The sequence below is a fragment of the Macrobrachium nipponense genome, chromosome 36, assembly GCF_015104395.2.
Source record: "Macrobrachium nipponense isolate FS-2020 chromosome 36, ASM1510439v2, whole genome shotgun sequence".
In the NCBI taxonomy this organism is placed as follows: Eukaryota; Metazoa; Arthropoda; class Malacostraca; order Decapoda; family Palaemonidae; genus Macrobrachium; species Macrobrachium nipponense.
Window position 1 is genome coordinate 57676018 of NC_087220.1, and position 18526 is coordinate 57694543.

The 18526-nt window shown below is 39.8% G+C and overlaps 1 protein-coding gene across 1 annotated transcript in view; it reads left to right on the forward strand.

The window, feature by feature from the left end:
• LOC135203711 (uncharacterized) overlaps positions 1-18526 on the forward strand; it is a 114526-nt gene that overhangs the window by 73269 nt on the left and 22731 nt on the right. The window contains exons 3-8 of the mRNA XM_064233611.1: positions 8183-8276; positions 8746-9150; positions 9532-9654; positions 9929-11645; positions 12109-12284; positions 12450-12616. Coding sequence (XP_064089681.1) covers positions 8183-8276; positions 8746-9150; positions 9532-9654; positions 9929-11645; positions 12109-12284; positions 12450-12616 — 2682 coding nt within the window. The remainder of the gene's footprint in view (positions 1-8182; positions 8277-8745; positions 9151-9531; positions 9655-9928; positions 11646-12108; positions 12285-12449; positions 12617-18526) is intronic.

Sequence of the window (18526 nt, forward strand, 5' to 3'; positions counted from 1 at the left end):
ATGGTTTCATTTTATTTTTTATGTTTCAACCATCACCTGTAGTATCCAATTTGAAGATGTGTTCAATTGTTCAATATATATAGTATATATATATATAGTGTATATCTATATATATATGTGTGTGTGTGTGTGTGTGGGTGGGACTGTACTTAGTATTACCTAGCAACCATTCTATCTCCTCGACTGTCTTTCTTTCGTAGCGCCAAACCGCCATTTTGAACCGACCCGAGCCATGGGCAAGATAAACCCCACATACTGCCTTACGCGCCTTAAAACTAACATTTCTAAACCGTCTCTCTGATTACCGCGTCAACCGAACAGTTTGAAAGATATCTGAATGAGTAAAGAATGTTTTTAAGAAATATTTCAGTCAGGTGGGGAATTGTTTGGGTCATTTTAGGAAAGTGATACTTGGCAACTCTTGGCAAGATGTGGGCCGTCTTAAGATTTGGGGGTAGGGGCTGGGCCGTGATGCTTTTATAGGACTCCCCACTCCCTCCCCCTGTCCTTCGCCCTATCCTACGTATCCTTAGGGACTTTCCCCCGCCCCCCTCCCCCCTTATATGGACTTGGCTCAGACAATATCTCCACCTTCGAGATTTGTTTGTAGGGGAGTTAAGTTAACCAGTGTTCATTGTCTAGGATAACTTTGTTGTTGTTTTTTTCATTATTGTTATTATTTCAAGTGTATTTAGATTTTTCTGTCTTTGTTCTAATATATTTGAGTGGGTTTTTTATCGTTGTTTGAAGCGAATTCAAATATATTTGATTGTATTTTTTGTTCAAAATACATGACAAAATTACTTTGACCTATTTTTTTTTCTTTGCTTCAAAGGCGTTTATTTTTTCAAGTTTTATTAGTTTTTCTTTTATATATATATGTTAGTTTGGTTTTCTCATTCTTACAAGTATAGTTTTTTTATATTCAAATAGTGTTTTTTTTATTATCCTTGTTCCAAGTGTATTCAGTTTTTATTCGTTTCGTCTTTGTTCAAATGTATTTGAGGGTGTTTTTTTTTTTTTTTTCAAGCGTATTTAGTTATTTTTTTTATTTCTTATCTTGGTCTTTGTTCAGATCTATTTGAGGGTGTGGTTTTTCTTGTTTCAAGTGCATTTACTTTTCATTATGTTTCGTCTTTGTTCGAATATATATGAGTGCTTTTTCCTTATCTTTGTTACAAGTGTATTAAGCTTTTTTTGATTGCTCTTTGTTCATGTACATTCGAGTGGCTTTTCCTTGTTTCAAATATTTGATATTTTTCTTGTCTTTTCTTTATCTAAATATATTGACGAGTGTTTTTAATTGATGTTTTTGTGTGTCATGAGTAAATTTCTCTTTTTCCCTAATAATCTTTCAAAGTATCCATTTCTATATAATATTATCGGCTGAACCCATCCCTAGTTGAGCAGATACCAGGGACATAATTCAATATAATTTTTAACACAATGATTATAGGCAGTCCTTCTACCTATCTCCTTATATACTGAGAGAGAGAGAGAGAGAGAGAGAGAGAGAGAGAGAGAGAGAGAGAGAGAGAGAATATGTTTTAAGACTACCTACCTTAGTTATTTTATTTTCTCTGTCTATTTGGAGAGAAGGAGAGAGAAGAGAATAAGAGAGAGAGAGAAGGAGAGAGAGACCGACGAGCGACAAGACAAGACAGACAGACAGAGAAGTGATGTTTTAGACTACCTACCATTCTATTTTATTTATCTGGTCTGGCTTCTTGAGAGAGAGAGAGGAGAGAGAGAGAAGAGAGAATAGAGAGAGAAAGGATATATTTTAGACTACCTACCTTTCCATTTATTTCTCTGTCTTTTGAGAGAGAGAGAGAGAGAGAGAGAGAGAGAGAGAGAGAGAGAGAGAGAGAGAGAGAGAGAGAGAGAACGGCACCTGCGGGGATTAAGTGGGATTCTAGGGAATGATAGGGACAAGTGTGGGGGAAATTCCCTACTTTTCACCAACTTTCCCCACTAGACATCTCCCTTAATCCTTTGATGGGTTTATTGAGCCTGGTATTGCCTGCGTGGACGTACTGCGTCCAAGATACAATAGAATACAGCAAAATACAGTGAGTAATGTATTATTTAGAGTCAAAATACACTTACAGAGATACAGAAAGGCACTAATTCAAAATATTATATCAAAAATACAATCAAATACAATATGATACAGTGAAGAATGTATTGCAAAGACCCAAAATACACGTCCACTAGTACAATATATAATACATGGTTACCAATACATTATACAAATTTTATATAATCAAAAAATAAAATTAATTATATAATTGAAAATAAAATTAATGAAAAATAACAAAATATAAAGATAATAAAATAAAAGTAATAAAAATTTAAGTAAAATTAATAAATATTTATGATTTTAAGGATGAAATTAAGAATTAAAGAATTATATATATATATATATATATATATATATATATATATATATATATATATATATATATATATATATATATTATATATATATATATATATATATATATATATATATATATATATATATATTAATAATACTAATTACAAAATAAAAATTAAATTAATGAAAAAGTGAAAATAAAAAAAGTAAATTACCAAAATATTCATAATTTTAAAAATAAAAATAATAAAATATATATATAACAGACAAACTCACAACATTCATCTGCTAATCTGCTATCCAGACAGTACCTCAGACAAGACAAGTGAATAGAGACAGACAGACAAGAATATAAGACAGACGAAACAAACACGCAAGCAAGCGAGCAAGCACGCAAGCACACCAAAGCAAGCAGGCAAGCACATTCATTATAGTCATTATCACCGTCTCTCGCCCTACCTGGGCTCAATCAATCATGCACACCTGTGCTGGTCAAATTCGCCCAATTATACTCGTCTAAGCTCTTTCGTCGCATCGCCCCTGGGATCGATCCGCGGGGAAGGCGTTTCGCTGGCTGGCGACTGCGAGGTCTTTAACCTCTTGGTAATTGAGGGTTGCGATAGAGAGAGAGAGAGAGAAAGAGAGAGAGAGAGAGAGAGAGAGAGAGAGAGAGAGAGAGAATTATTCTCCGTCTTGTACCTTTCATTCTTGAATTAGGAATTAAAATATAATTTGATACCAATCATCCGGTAGAATTAGACAGAGAGAGAGAGAGAGAGAGAGAGAGAGAGATCATTGTAAATTATTAGCAAATCGACTATATACTGAACAATTATTATCATCATTACTATTATTATTATTATTATCAATGATAAAATTCTCTTATGAAAAAAATCTAAAAAAAAAAAGTTTTAATAATAATAAAATTTTAAAAATATAAAGGAAAAACCGACCAAAATAAATAGATAAATAGAAACACAACAGAAAAACCCAATGCACCCCCCAAAAGAAACACGAAATAAAACACAAAAAAAAAATAAATAAATAAATAAAATTCACAATAAAAAAGAAAACATCGACCCATTTTTGGCGTCAGACGGAAAAAAATCGAAATTGTGGATATTTATTAATGCATTGGGAAAACTGGGGTGGGTTTTCAAATTTATAGAGGTGGGTGTGTGTGGTGGCGAGGTTGGGAAAGGTTCTTGGGAGGGGGCAGAGAGAGGTTGGGGGGGTTGTAGGAGGTTGTGAAGGGAACTCAATTTATTGTTATTATTATATTATTATTATTATTATTATTATTATTATTATTATTATTATTATTATTATTTATTTTTAAGTCACTCATATATTTTTTTTTATGTATTTCTCCACTAAATTTTGGCTCTCTCTCTCTCTCTCTCTCTCTCTCTCTCTCTCGGGGTTTTTCCCACACACCTCGCTTTCACTCTTGGGTTTTCCGCTCTCCCTCCTCCCTCCCCCCCAAACGCAACTTTCCCCTCTGAGGGCGGGCGCGTGTCCGCCCGTCAGCCAGACGGATCAAGTACTCAGCGGACAGGTGTTGCGTCTCTTGGGGGGAGAGAGAGAGAGAGAGAGCGAGGGGGGTTGGGGGGGGTGAAGGGAGGGGGTCCCATATAGGATAAAGGTTGAGTGTTTTTATGACTTTAAAATTTAAAGAAGAACTTGAAAAGAGAGAGAGAGAGAGAGAGAGAGAGAGAGAGAGAGATATGGTTGAGTGGGTGTCTTCATAACCTAAAATTTAAAGGAGAAAACCCTGGGAAGAGAGAGAGAGAGAGAGAGAGAGAGAGAGAGAGAGAGAGAGAATAGTGATAAATAAAAAGTCTTAAGATAAAGAATAACTTCCTGAGAAAACGTTTGTTTGAGAAAACGTCTCAGATGAGACAACGTCCCAGTTTGAGAAAAACGTCCCAGTTTGAGAAAAACGTCTGTTTGAGAAAACGTTTTCAGTTTGAGAAAAATGTCTCGGTTTGAGCAAATGTTTTCTTTTTCGGGTTTTGAGAAAACGTCCTCCAGTTTTGAAAAAGAAAACGTTTTTTCAGTTTTTGCAGAAAAACGTCTCGTTTGGAAAACGTCCCTCAGTTTGAGAAAACGTTTCAGTTTTTGAGAAAATGTCTCAGTTTGAGAAAATGCCTCGGTTTGAGAAAACGTCTCAGTTTTTTGAGAAAACGTTTTTCAGTTTGAGAAAAACGTCTCAGTTTAAGAAAAACGTCTCAGTTTGAGAAAAACGTCTCAGTTTAAGAAAAACGTCTCAGTTTGAGAAAACGTCTCAGTTTGAGAAAATGTCTCAGTTTGAGAAAACGTCCCCTCAGTTTAAGAAAAAACGCTCTTCAGTTTGAAAAAAGTCTTCAGTTTGAAGCTCAGTTTGAGAAAATGGTCTCAGTTTGAGAAAAACGTCTCAGTTTGAGAAAATGTCTGTTTGAGAAAACGTCTCAATTTGAGAAAACGTCTCAGTTGAGAAACGTCCCAGTTTGAGAAAAACGTCTCAGTTTGAGAAAAACGTCTCAGTTTGAGAAAAACGTGTCTGTTTGAGAAAACGTCTCAATTTGAGAAAACGTCTCAGTTGACGTCCCAGTTTGAGAAAAACGTCTCAGTTTGAGAAAACGCCTCAGTTTGAGAAAACAGTCAATCGCCACAAATCTGAGACAACAGAAGAGAAGACTTATATGCCCCAGCAACTGTGGAAAGGACGACGCCATCTTGCTTCGAGTGTTTACATCCGGGTTTTTTTATTTATATACAGAAGGTTTCACGATCCTCCTGGCTTCCAGATACTCACGCCCTTAAGTAGCCCGGGTCCGAAGGTTGGAATGGCAACAGGAGGAAGGGAAAAATACGAGAATTAAGTTCGCTGGAAAGAGAGAATTCCAGAGGGCGTTTAAAACCTGGAAGCATTTGGAGAGATGTTTCCGTGAAATGATGCTCTTTCTATCTACCTGTCTGTCAAGAAAGCCCTAAGCCCTAAGCTCTAAGGACTAAGCCCTCAGTCTTAAGCCCAATGCTCTAAGGACTAAGCCCTAAGCCCTAAGCTATAAGCTACTACAAGCTCTAAGCCCTAAGCTATAAGCTACTACAAGCTCTAAGCCCTAATCCATACACCATAAGCCCTAAAAGCCTTTTACGTCCTAAGATCTAAGCTCTAAAGCTTTAAGCTCTAAGCCCAAAGCTGCAAGCCATAAAAGCCTTAAGATCTAAGCCCAAATCCCTAAGCTCTAAGCCCTAAGTCCAGAACTATAATCCATACGCCATAAGCCCTAAGCCCGAATTCCTAAGCTCTATGCCCTATCTCTAAGCCTTAAGCCCGAATCTCTTAGCCCTAAGCCCGAAATTATAATTATCCATACGCCATAGGCCCTAAGCCTTAAGCCCTAAGCCCAAATTCCTAAGCTCTATGCCCTAAGCTAAGCCCAAATCCCTAAGCCCTAACCCGGATCTATAATCCATAAGCCCAAAGCCGTAAGACGTAAACCTTAAGCCATAAGCCAAAATTCCTAAATTCTAAGCCCAAATCCCTAAGCCCTAAGCCCTAAGCCCTAAGCCCTAAGCCCTAAGCTACGACACAACAGAAGCCCGGAACCTTGGCAACATCGCCTCCAGAGGATCAAACAATAACCGTAAAATTTTACGGCTGTTTCTGGCCCCTTTGTGGACCGTAATTTCTCGATGGGTTGCTTGCTGCCTGCTCTATTATGGCCGGTGTAATTTCCCTTGTTATTTCTGTTTTATTCTGGTGGGGTAGGGGGGTTAATGGGGTTGGGGGGGCGCTCCCTTCTTACGTGCGTCAGTCAGAATTTATTGTAGATGTTTCTTGGTGTATGAGATTATATATATATATATATATATATATATATATATTATATATATATATTATATAATATATAATCTATATATTATATATATAGAGAGAGAGAGAGAGAGAGCAGAGAGAGAGAGAGAGAGAGATAGAGAGAGATGATTTTTATATATATATGTAATGTCTTCAAAATGGCTTCTTCCAGCACGGCAGCCATTTTGAATTTCGTACCAAAATTCAAAATGGTGAGATTTTTTTAAAATTGAAAATGGAGTCCATAAGAAAAACCTTATTTGTATATATATATCTATATATATATATATATATATATATATATATATATAGTATATATATATATATAGAGAGAGAGAGAGAGAGAGAGAGAGAGAGAGAGAGAGAGAGAGATACTCACCCCCTCACAGTTTTGAAAACATTAAATGGATACGTCCCGCACAGCGATTAAAGGTGTTAATCTCTCTCTCTCTCTCTCTTCTCTCTCTCTCTCTCATCTCTCTCTCTCTCTCTCAGAGAGTTTGAAAAATTTCAAATGGATAGATCCCAAACTACGATTAAAGCTCTCTCTCTCTCTCTCTCTCTCTCTCTCTCTCGAGCAGCAGCAGCAGCAGCAATTAGAGCAGAGAGAGACAGAGAGTGCAAGAGAAAGAAAGAGAGACAGAGACAGAAGAAACTATACCCGCACGCTTAAACGATGATTGCATACGCGGAATATAGCCCTATATAAGCGATTCGCCCGCGCAAACTCAAAAAAAAAAAAAAAAAAACCCAAAAAAAAAAAAAAAAAAAAAAAAAACAAAAAAAAAAAAAAAAAAAAAAAAAAACCAACATTTTGGCGCGAAACTGCTTCCCAGCGCGCCAATAAAAACAACTATTGTTTCCCGATCCATAATAAAAAAAAAAAAACCAGCTCATTCCCCATCCGGAAAATTGCTCCGGAAAACCTAATCTCCATAATAAAAAGGGCCTCTACCAAGTCTCGATTGAATTCCGGAACTAAACACTCACTTAGCCATTCCATCTGATAATAAGTTTCTCTCGTGTGTTCCTCTCTCATATTCCAGGTTAAATCGTGAGAGGGAGAGAGAGATTTTAATCAGGAGAGCTTCACAGGGTCATGTTGCAAAAAAATGGGATGGGTTAGGATGGGTTGCTGCGCGGGAAAATGACCCATAAAGCGTGGGTTCGTAAGAGTTAGTTTGAATCCTCCCCTGTGTGGATATATTCTTTTTTTTTTTAGATACGGTTTCTCAATAACAGTCTGTTTACCATATTTGCGTCGCTCAATTTGTACATTCCGGTGATATCTGTTGGGTCGTTGCCTCACTGAGAGAGAGAGAGAGAGAGAGAGAGAGACTGACTGACCCTCTGTTATATGAACCATCCTGGGCCTCAAATCTGACCTCTGTACAAGTGTTTTAACAAGATTTTAAGCTATATTTATTGACGTACAAGGCTAGCCTTAAAGGATTTGCTCATAATTTAAGCCCTAAGAGAAAGAATATTAAGTACAACGTAGGAATCACTGCAGTTATTGGCCAAAGGGGTCCTTCAAAGACAATTTTGTTGGTAAGACCCCACAGAGGACAAGAGGACCTTATTGTAGGTATGACCCCAAAGGGATGATTTAGAGGACAGAGGATCTTATTGTAGGTAAGACCCCATAGGGGTCATATAAAGGACTTTATTGTGGGTTAGACCTCAAAGGGAAGCTTCAGAGGATCTTACTGTAGTAGGTAAGACCCCAAGGTGATGTTTCTGAGGGGGGCATATTGTAGGCAAGACCCCAAGCTGATGCTTCTGAGAGCATATTGTAGGCAAGACCTCATTCGAACCCTTGAGAGGTCCTTACTTTGGGCAAGACCTCTAAAAGGGATGCTCCAAATGACCTTATTGTAGATAAGACCTCCTACAAGGCTTATGACATGACCACCCCAGCATCCTCATTTCAACTTTCTTCTCCTTCTTCCGCACAGGTGTCGAGAGCTACAGGGTTGTGGCACCAGCACGTTACATAGCTCTCCAGGGCCACCTGAATGCCACTGTCTACCTCACTCCTACAACTCCTGCGTGAGTATTGGGGAAAGAAGTCAGTCTTTCCCCTTTCTTAGTCATTCATGGTTGTACTAAAGAGAGAATTGCCCTCTGTATTTAAATATAGCCTCAAAATTCCTTTAAGTTTATTGGCTTTGGCCTTCCATTCAAACTTGCCTCTCCTTAGAGTTGTAAATTATTCATGAATCACTTTTGCTAGTTAAATATTACTCTGACTTTTGCATAGACGCAGATTGCCTTCTGCTCTAAGTGTCGACCTTTAGTCTAAAACCGAATAGGTAGAGGGAAAACCACCTTGTAGAGCCTTACATTCAAAAGACATTCAAATGTAAAATCATGGCATTGAGCAGTAACCTAACTAAAAAGACCTATTAAATTGCCTTTTACATCTGTACTATAGAGATACCATACATAATTTGGTCATTTAGACATTGGATATGTAACCTTACACTCAAATACCACTCTCTCCACCCTGTCCTTGCAGCAAAGACACCTCAGTGTACACATGGGACACAGAAAACCAGACGTTCATCCCCAAGTCTCCGTCGTCGTCTGTCCCGGACTCGGACTCCAGAAACAGTCTGCTCCCCAATGGATACGAAGGGAACGACAGCAACGAAATACCTCCGGATCCCCTGACAGAGTTCACAGAGCCTATGCAGCCTCTCCCAGTCGTCGCGATTGGAAGAGATGACTACGTCCAGGAGCTGCCCGACGTCCCGCCACTGCCGCCAAAGCTGAGGGACCTGGAAACCTCCCTGTCCTTGTCGCTCTATGCCAACGGGAGCCTGGCTCCCATCCACACCCTTCCTGTGGTCGAGGGAGCTTCAGAAGGGACCTATCAGTTCATGTGTGGTTTGGTTGTTCAAGGTGGAACTTACTTTTTCAGGTGAGACGCAGGGTACCTTAGTGGCATTTCTTGTAGGATGCTTGCGCCTTACGTTCAGCTGTGTAATTTGGTCTTAGCCAAATTACTTTCTCAAAAGCTTACATTATTCTCTCTGTAACCGTAACAATGCAGTTCTTCTGCATCTTAAATAATGTGATATGTATGCTAAACGGTTACATCTTATGCAGTCTATAACGTAGATTATTCATTGTCCACCTTGATTAGAGGACTTGAATTCTTACAGATTCAAATTTCACTCTAGTAACCCACTCTGAAACTGCTTTTCTTCCAGTGTCACAACCTTATCTTAAAATGGCAAAGTAAATATTGTTGTCAGTAGTGTTATCAGTTGCTCTATCACTTTTATTGCCAACATTACAGATTACAGCGTGGAGAAGAGGTCCTAGCCTCCAGTGGTAACGTGGAAGTTGCCTGGCCTGACATCAGTCTTGAAGTCCCAAAGGAAGTCGAGACTTACCACTCTGATGTCCAAGTCATCTTAAGGTGAGAGTCACTAGAGTAATCTGAATATGTCACTCAAATCTACTAAAATTAGAAGTACCTATAAACTTCATTGCTTTTTCAGATATATTACTATGAAATACAGTTTTGACTCCAGCATAAAGTTTACTTGTGATCAACTTATTTAAGTTAGCTAAGTAACTTCTATCTCTACTATTTAACCAGTGTCTTTCATAACTAAATTGACTCTGATCATTTGTAAATTAGCTCTTAAAAGTGAAGTTCCAGTTTAGAACTAAGAGACTTCTGCTTCCAGATTCAATGTGGAATTGTGCAAGCCTCTGAAGCCAGTGGCTTTCCACGCCTGGATCGAGCTGCTGTACCATGGGGTCCGTGTCGGAAAGGAGGGTTCCCCAGGTTCCAAGCGCTGTGGCATTCCGGACCCCAAACGCAACTGGAACAGAACCCTGTGGGACTCCATCCAGGACGACCTACGCAACCGCAGGGCACTGAGGAAGTCGCGCAAAAAGGTTTCTGGGAGAGGGAAGAAGGGTAAAAATGGTAGGAAAAATGGGAAGAGAAGAAACCCGACAAAAGGAGGGAGGCGGAGGAAGAACAAGAACGGCAGGCGGAGAGGACTGCGCAAATATGGTGGTGTTAGGGGAGGTCGTCAGGATCTAGTGGGCGGAAGAGGTGAACTGAGTGAGGACACTCAAGTGGTTGAGGAAAGTGTTGTAGAGAGTGATAGTGTAAATAGTTTTGTTGTGGACGCCAGTACAAACTCTATAATATCAAACGGTAGTACAAATAAGACTGACGTAGCGTGGACTCCTAGCCCGTCGTCTTCGAACGTAGCAAGGACTCCTGGTCCGTATGAAAGTAAGACGACAGTTGGTGGCGTCAGTATCATAGTGAGAGGGAGGAAGAAAGGCAGAAGAAGAAGAAAGGGGAGAAGAAAAACTAAAGAGGAAGTTGATGTCGATGCGAGAGTGACCAAGAAAAGGCAGATGCACGAGGGGGACTCTAGTGGTGGTGAAGTTCCTGTTACTACAAAGTTGAAGAACAAAGAGAACAACAGACTGAGAAGAAAACATCAGGAGAACAGAAGAAAGAAAAGAAAAAGAATTAAGAACAGAGTGTCCAGTGAGGGAAATGATACCGACCGCCCCTCGGCCAAGAAAAAGGCTGCGAGGAAACAAGACGAAAATAGCGGGCTGGGAATTTCAGAGAACATATCAGAAGACATCACAGCATTCCCTGATACGACAGATTATGAGAGTCCTGTCCCAGGAACTCAAACTTTTATTCCCACTGAAGATGTGACCGACTTAGTAGATTACATTTACAGTGACGAAGATAGCATTCCTATCAATCAACAAGGGACTGACTCTGGCTTCTCACCAGAAGAGAGTACTTTAGGTTTTCAAGAAAATTTGCTGTTTTCCTCCACTCAGATTCCCCCTCTAGTCATGCCATTATCAGAGACAGAAGACAGTTTCCCACCCTTCGAAGGAGACACTGTACCTTTTCAGGGTGATTTAAATCCAAATAGTTCAGGAAGTGGTAGTAAAAGTGAATTGTTCCAAAATGAGCAGGTGAATAGAATTGCTCCTATCTCAACCAACGAAGCAACATCACCAAGTGCCCTTGAAAGCACTCCGGTCTCTCCCGAACGCAATCTAGTCACGGCTCAGGGGAGTCTACCTTTTCGAGAAGAGGATTCTGGATCAGACAAGCAACCCGTCCCAAAAACCAAACGCAACATCGCCGCAGAAGAAAACAGACAACATTCCACCTATCTGAAGCGACCGCAGGCAGCCATGGTGTCCTCAGGATTCCGTGGCAAAGGTTGGGCATGGGGGGGCAACGCAGTGGTCCTGGGCAGGGTGCCTCTTCAGGATAACCTCTACTCCTTCCAGAGTAGGGACGTGAAGTTTCCCTGCAGCGATATTGGCCCTGCAGGCATCTACAGCGTGAGACTCGTCACCGATATCTACACCAACTCGGTCATCACCAACTCAGAGTGGTTCATGGTAAGAGGTGACAGGTCAAGTTGCCCCGTGTGATTATCTTCATTCATTCTAGAGTGTCATGTCATTTAAAGTATAGTAACTTATAGTGGCTTATGGTGAATGATGATCGAGATGCATTATAAGAAGTTCTACTATACCATCTTAATTCACGAAAGATATGATGGATCCTGTTGCCAAATGTGCCTATATTGAGTCATATAGAGGCATATGTCATTTCAAGTATAGTGACTCATGGTGGCTTATGGTGAATGATGGGTGAGCGAGATGAATCAGGATAAGTTCTGCTGAATATTGGCTTGTGTGGTTATCTTGAGTCATCCTAGAATATCATATGTCACTGGAAGTACTATAATGACTCATGAATGGTGAATGATGTAGGAGCGAGATGAATCATACTGCACTGTACTGAACCATCTTAAAACGACATGTCACTGACCCAATCATTATCATTTTCTTATAAAAGGTCGACTGGAGTGACTCATTCAGCATCTACGTGCACGCCGCGAGCATCGTGCCGTGCTCGGGGGCCGTGGGCGTGCAGGTGACGTACCCGGCGTGCATCGGAGGAAGCGATAAGGTGCGCGTGTACGCGCGCATACGCGCCAACGTCACGTCCATCAACCCGCCGATCGATAATAAGTGAGTCGGGTCGATTTGAAAGTCGAACAGAGTTATTTTTTTATTATGTTGGTTTGCGGGATGATTTGGGTTTCTGTGGGTTATGTTGGTGTGTTAACTTATCAAGTGATGTCTTTATTATTATTATTAGGATTATTATTATTACTTCTATTATTATTTTAATAGATACGTCGCCGAGAGACGCATCATCAAGGGTCGTACTTCCGTCCAGTTTCCTTGCGATACCTTCAACGACTACGCCACGGAATTCTGCTTCTTCTACGTCAACACGGCCAAGACTGGAGCCGTCTCCGACATCGACAAGTGCTGCGTGCCCACCTACAAGCAGCACGGTGAGTACCGAGCAGGGCACATTCTTTTAATGTCCAATTATCTAAGTTTGTGATCGGTTTTCCGCGTCGCGTTTCAAACCGCATAGAACGGGCCCGTCAAAACGAAGATCAAAAAGATCTCTCTCTCTCTCTCTCTCTCTCTCTCTCTCTCTCTCTCTCTCTCTCTCTCTTGTGTGTGTGTGTGTGTGTGTGTGTGCTCGTTAACCTGTCTGGAAAAATGGCGTCTCCCTTCTTAACTCATAAATAAAGGACATCTTTTTCACATTCCCTTCGTCCAAAAGTTTGTGAAAAATCTTTACCCTCCGCTGGAGCAGCTGCATGGAGACATCTCTCTCTCTCTCTCTCTCTCTCTCTCTCTCTCTCTCTCTCTCTCTCTCTCTCTCTCTTCAGCCTTCCCCCTCCCACTCAGATGCAAATCTGTCCCATCCCTCCCCCCTCCCTCCCTTCCTCCCTCTCATCCAATCCCTGGAAAGGAAAATAGCAAAAGTCCAATCACCTTCGAGTGACATAACCCTTTTGTCTGTCAAGGGCCTTTCCATAACCCCTGCTGTGTATGACTCCATACTACCACTCTCACTCCCCTGTCAGGGAGTATATGCTCCAGACTCCCCCTTCCCCTTACTCCCTTGTCAATGAGTATTACTCCAGGTGCAATTGTGGCACGGTCCAGGTCTGCTCCAAGTCTGCTCCAAGTCTGTTCCAGGTCTCCTCCAGGTACTGATAGCGTATAATCCAAAGTCTGTTCCTTGAAGAAAAGAATTTCCTATTGAAATATAATCCCCTCTTAGCTTTCCCTAGCTCTTGGGGATCTTACCCTAGTTTTTATATACTTTCCCTACCTTTTGGAACTTTTCTTTAACTTTTTTGTACTTTCCCTAGTTTTAGGGACATGCCTCTTAATGTTTGGGACTTTTCCTAGCTTTTTGGGGAGGACTTCCTTAGTGTTTTAGGACTTTTCCCCAGTTTCTAAGATTTTTCCTAACTTATTGGGACATTATCACTAGCTTTTGGGACTTTTCCCTAAGTTTCTAGGGCTTTCCCCACCTTTTTGAGGACGCTTTGAGAAAGAGAGAGAGTGAGAGATCCGAAATTTTAATTCCTAATTCAAGAATGAAAGGTACAAGACGGTGAATAATTCTCTCTCTCTCTCTCTCTCTCTACTCTCTCTCTCTCTCTCTATCTCTCTCCGTCTCTCTCTCTCCTCTCCTCTGTCTCTCTCTCTCTCTGTCTCTCTCAGCTCTCTCTCCTCCCCTCCTTCTCTCCCTTCCTGTGTCGTCTCTCTCTCTCTCTCTCTGTTGTCTATTACAACATCCTCAACACTAATCATTGTTAAAACTCCAGTAGCGCTGCTCACCAGCCTCCGGTGGGCATTCCTGGCTTCCTAGGGGCATTTGGGATCTCATACCAAAGACTCCTAATACCGACCTTATGCCCAAGGGCCGTATGGGTCGAATTAGGACCGTAATTGGAGTGTGGGATACGACAGACGTCCCACCTCGGTTCCTACAGACCTATTACGTGGGACATTAAACCTGGTTGGAAATTAAACGACAGAGAGAGAGAGAGAGAGAGAAGAGAGAGAGAGAGAGAGAGAGAGAGAGAGAGAGAGAGAGGAGGAGGGGGGAGGAGAGAGTAAGGTGGAGGAGTTTTTTAAGAAGTAGAGAATCTAATTTGGAGGAAATAAGAGAGATGGGTGATAGAGAGAGAGCAGAGAGAGAGAGAGAAAGCGAGAGAAGAGAGAGGAGGGGGGAGGGAGAGGTAAGGTGAGGAGTTAAAGAAGTAGAGAATCTAAGTTGGGAGGAAATAAGAGAGAGAGAGAGAACGTAAGGTTCAAGATAATTCAATAATATTATAATAATAATAATAATAATAATAATAATAATAATAATAATAATAATAATATAATAATAATAATAATAACAATGAAAATAATAAAACAAAAGTAATTATGTTTAAGAAAAAAATTATAAAAATAGACAAAAAATATTAAGAAATAAAAGAAAAATAAATATAAACATAAAAATAAAATAAAAATAGAAATGATAAAATAATGAAAATTTTCAAAAAATGATAAAAATGGAAATAATAATGATAATATTCAAAGGTGAGACATATTTCCCTCCCTCTCTCTCTCTCTCTCTCTCTCTCTCTCTCTCTCTCTCTCTCTCTCTTATATAACAAAACCGCTCATATAACAAAAACGCCCTAAATAATAAATAAAAGTATTAAGTAAGCACTCGAATGGCTTTTGCCTATCACCATGGCAACCATATGAGGTCTTTTTGGACGAGGAACAGAAGTGACACAGGTGGCTCTTTTGTCCCTACGTTTCCCTAACCGCTGTGCCGCTGTTGTGCTGCACAAATTAGCAGCAGTAAACAGACTAAATAACAATAACATTAGTAAGGACACAAGTAATAACTGCTCAAAAACAGCAGAAATAAATATTGCTGTTATTCAACGCAGCCAAGAACAGCAGCTGTTCCACAGCAGGATTCAGCACAGCCAGGAACAGCGCTGTGCCACAGCGGTATTCTGCACTGTCAGGAAGATTGCTGTTCCACAGCAGGATCTGCACAGCAAGGAACAGCAGCTGTCACATCACAGCAGCAACAGCAACACTCCTAGTCGTTCCACACAGCTATTCCGCACAGCCAGGAAACAGCGGCTGTTCCACAGCAACAGCAGCACAGCAACGACTGCATATTTAACGAGCGAACTGCAAAAGCATCGGTGATTTAATACCGATAAGGATGTTGCCATGGTAACGGGTGGTCGCGTTCATTTTGGGGGGGAATTTAGTGGTCGCGTTTATTTGGGAGAAAGGTGGCTTATCGGTCGCGTTCATTTGGGGCGGGATTTATCGGCCGCGTTCAGTATGATATTGGTCAAATTATTGTAAGTATTTTGATCTCGATTTTAATCTGAATCAGTCATTATTATTACAATTTCAATTTACAAAAAAATAATTCATAATTAAAACGTGTAATAAAAATTATTATATTAAAACCATTATTAAGACGTATATTAAAACGTATTATAATTTTCTTTTTAAATTCATAACCACAAGTTAATCCTTATTAATTCAGTAAAAACATAAAACTCTAAAGCGCAAAAAATAAATATTTGTTTACTCAAAGATTTTATTTTTAAAAAATTGCAAAACAAAAATATATAAAAAATCAATATATCCCCATTTTCGTAAGAAGATTGGCAACAGACGAACCATTGGGATTATTCTCTCTCTCTCTCTCTCTCTCTCTCTCTCTCTCTCTCTCTCTCTCTCTCTCTCTCTCTCTTCTCATTTAACGCCCGAGTACATTTCGCTTACCCCAGCAAAGATTCTTTGGAAATTATCAAGTGGTCTTCATTACGAACTACAGAGAGAGAGAGAGAGAGAGACTGCAGTTTGCCTTACGTGGCCGACTGCAAGCGATACTAAATTCTCTCTCTCTCTCACTCTGAAAGCTTAAAGTTAACCTCTTTAAGAACACTGGTATCAAGTATCCAAGACAACCGTTTCACTCTCTCTCTCTCTCTCTCTCTCTCTCTCAAAACAAGCTTTGGAATTTTTCTCTGCTTCTGTGATCCACGTCACCTTCCCTCTTTCAGTGCACCAAGCAAAGCTGGATTCTTGTACTTAAGGAAAGAAGTGTCCTAACCACTGGATCACTACATTCGAAGCACAGAAAAATAGGAATTTGATATTTTAAAAAAATAATGTTCTAGTTTAATATAATTGGAGAGGTCAACTGGTCGTGACAGCTGCTGTCATAGTTTGTTAATTAAAAGCTAAATGTTTTTGCTTGCTTGTTTATCTTTGTTTGTGTGTTTGTTTGTGTTTGTGTGTTTGTTTGTTTAGAACGAAATGTAGTTTCATTTTTATGTAAATCTAAAATTCTCTATCTCTTTCTCTCTGTCTTTAAAAGATTAGGGTTAATCTCATCTAAGAACACTGGCATTAAGGATCAGGGGACATCAGTTTAACTCTCTCTCTCTCTCTCTTCTCTCTCTTCTCCCTCCCTCTCTCCCTCTTTCTCTCCTTCTCTCTCTCCCCTCTCTTCTTCTCCCATTTGTGTAATTCATTACGCTCCATTGCAGTGCAGCGTCGCTCGAACCATCCAAAAACAGGACTTGAACGCCTCCGATAAACCCTAATTAGAAGAATATATTAGACGGACGTGACCTCTCTCTCTCTCTCTCTCTCTCTCTCTCTCTCTCTCTCTCTCTCTCTCTCTCCCCGAAATGAAACGTATATGTGGGGCATTACTCGGAAGTATTAGAGCATTACGGGCCTTCAATTGAACTTAATTGAAGTTTTAGGGGGGGGCTTGGGGGGCGAATCCCCTTTATCTCTGTGACGCACCCCCCCTCACCCCCACCTTCCCTCTTGCGCCCTTAAGCCCAGCCAAGCAACCGCCCCTACTTACCCCCCCCCCCTTTTTTTTTTTCGGGGGGGGGGGGGGGCCCCCCCGGGGGGGGGGGGGGGGAGAGGAGGCTGGGAGGCATTTCATGTTAGCTTTGTGAGGTTGTGAGTATAGTTTTCAAAGTCCTCTCTGCTTATTTATTATTATTATTATATTATTATTATTATTATTATTATTATTATTATTATTATTATTATTATTACAGCCACAACTTCAATAACATGTTATGCATTGCACACAACCTGTTATTTAATAACATTTTGCAATAAACTTTTTAAAAAATTTCCAGTTTTAGGTAAATTTCTGACATGGGGTCATCTATCACAGTAATCAACAGGGGTTTTTATGTCATGTAATAATGATTTATGATTTATTAAGCAAATTTATCAATAAATTAAATTTATTGATTAATAAAATGTGTGGAAGTCCTTTGTCCATTTGCTAATAAATTTCCTGAATATTTTCTGCTGTCAAAGAGCGTGACATGAAATACTGATTTACCAATTAAATTTATTGACAAATTAAATTTATTGATAAATCAAATTTATTGATAAACAAAATGTCTGGAATGCCTTCGTCCATTTATTAATAAATTTCCTGAATATTCTCTGTCTTTTTAAAAAAAACAATAAAGTCGACTTATGTTACCTCATACTGACATTTCATGACTTGAAAGAAAGATTCGTCTTATAAATTTTATGAATAAATTCGTCAATACATTGATGTCTGATATGGTATAAGCCTTTGTCAATACAGCACTATACGATATACATTATACCACAAAGCAGACCATTCTAGTACAAGAATACATTAGCAATACATTAGCTGGAATCAATGCTACGCGAAAATACATCACCTATACATCAGTTGGAATCAATGCCAAGCGAAAATACATTACTATACATTAGCTTTAATCAAAGCTACATCATACATCATACAGTCTACAGACTACAGAAGGGCTCAGTCGAGAATACATTATGTATGCACGAGTAGGAAATCAATACAATACGATACAATGCGATACAATCTACATTTTGAAAGATTATCTGCAGAATAATTCATTGTATGTCATCTATAGAGTGTAGAAATCTGCGAGTTATTGGTCAGTTTTGAGAGAGAGAGAGAGAGAGAGAGAGAGAGAGAGAGAGAGAGAGAGCGAGCAGGTATAGTCCTTTTTCACCTGTGTCGTGCAAATGAGATACTAAAATATTCATAAGCCGTTCTTTGTGATATGCGTGTTTGATTGTGAGCGAATGTGGCCTCTCTCTCTCTCTCTCTCTCTCTCTCTCTCTCTCTCTCTCTCTCTCTCTCTCTCACCAAAAATGTATTTTTTGTATTTCACTCCTTTTCTATTCTCTCTCTCTCTCTCTCTCTCTCTCTCTCTCTCTCTCTCTCTCTCTCTCTCTCACCAAAAATGTATTTTTTGTATTTCACTCCTTTTCAATTCTCTCTCTCTCTCTCTCTCTCTCTCTCTCTCTCTCTC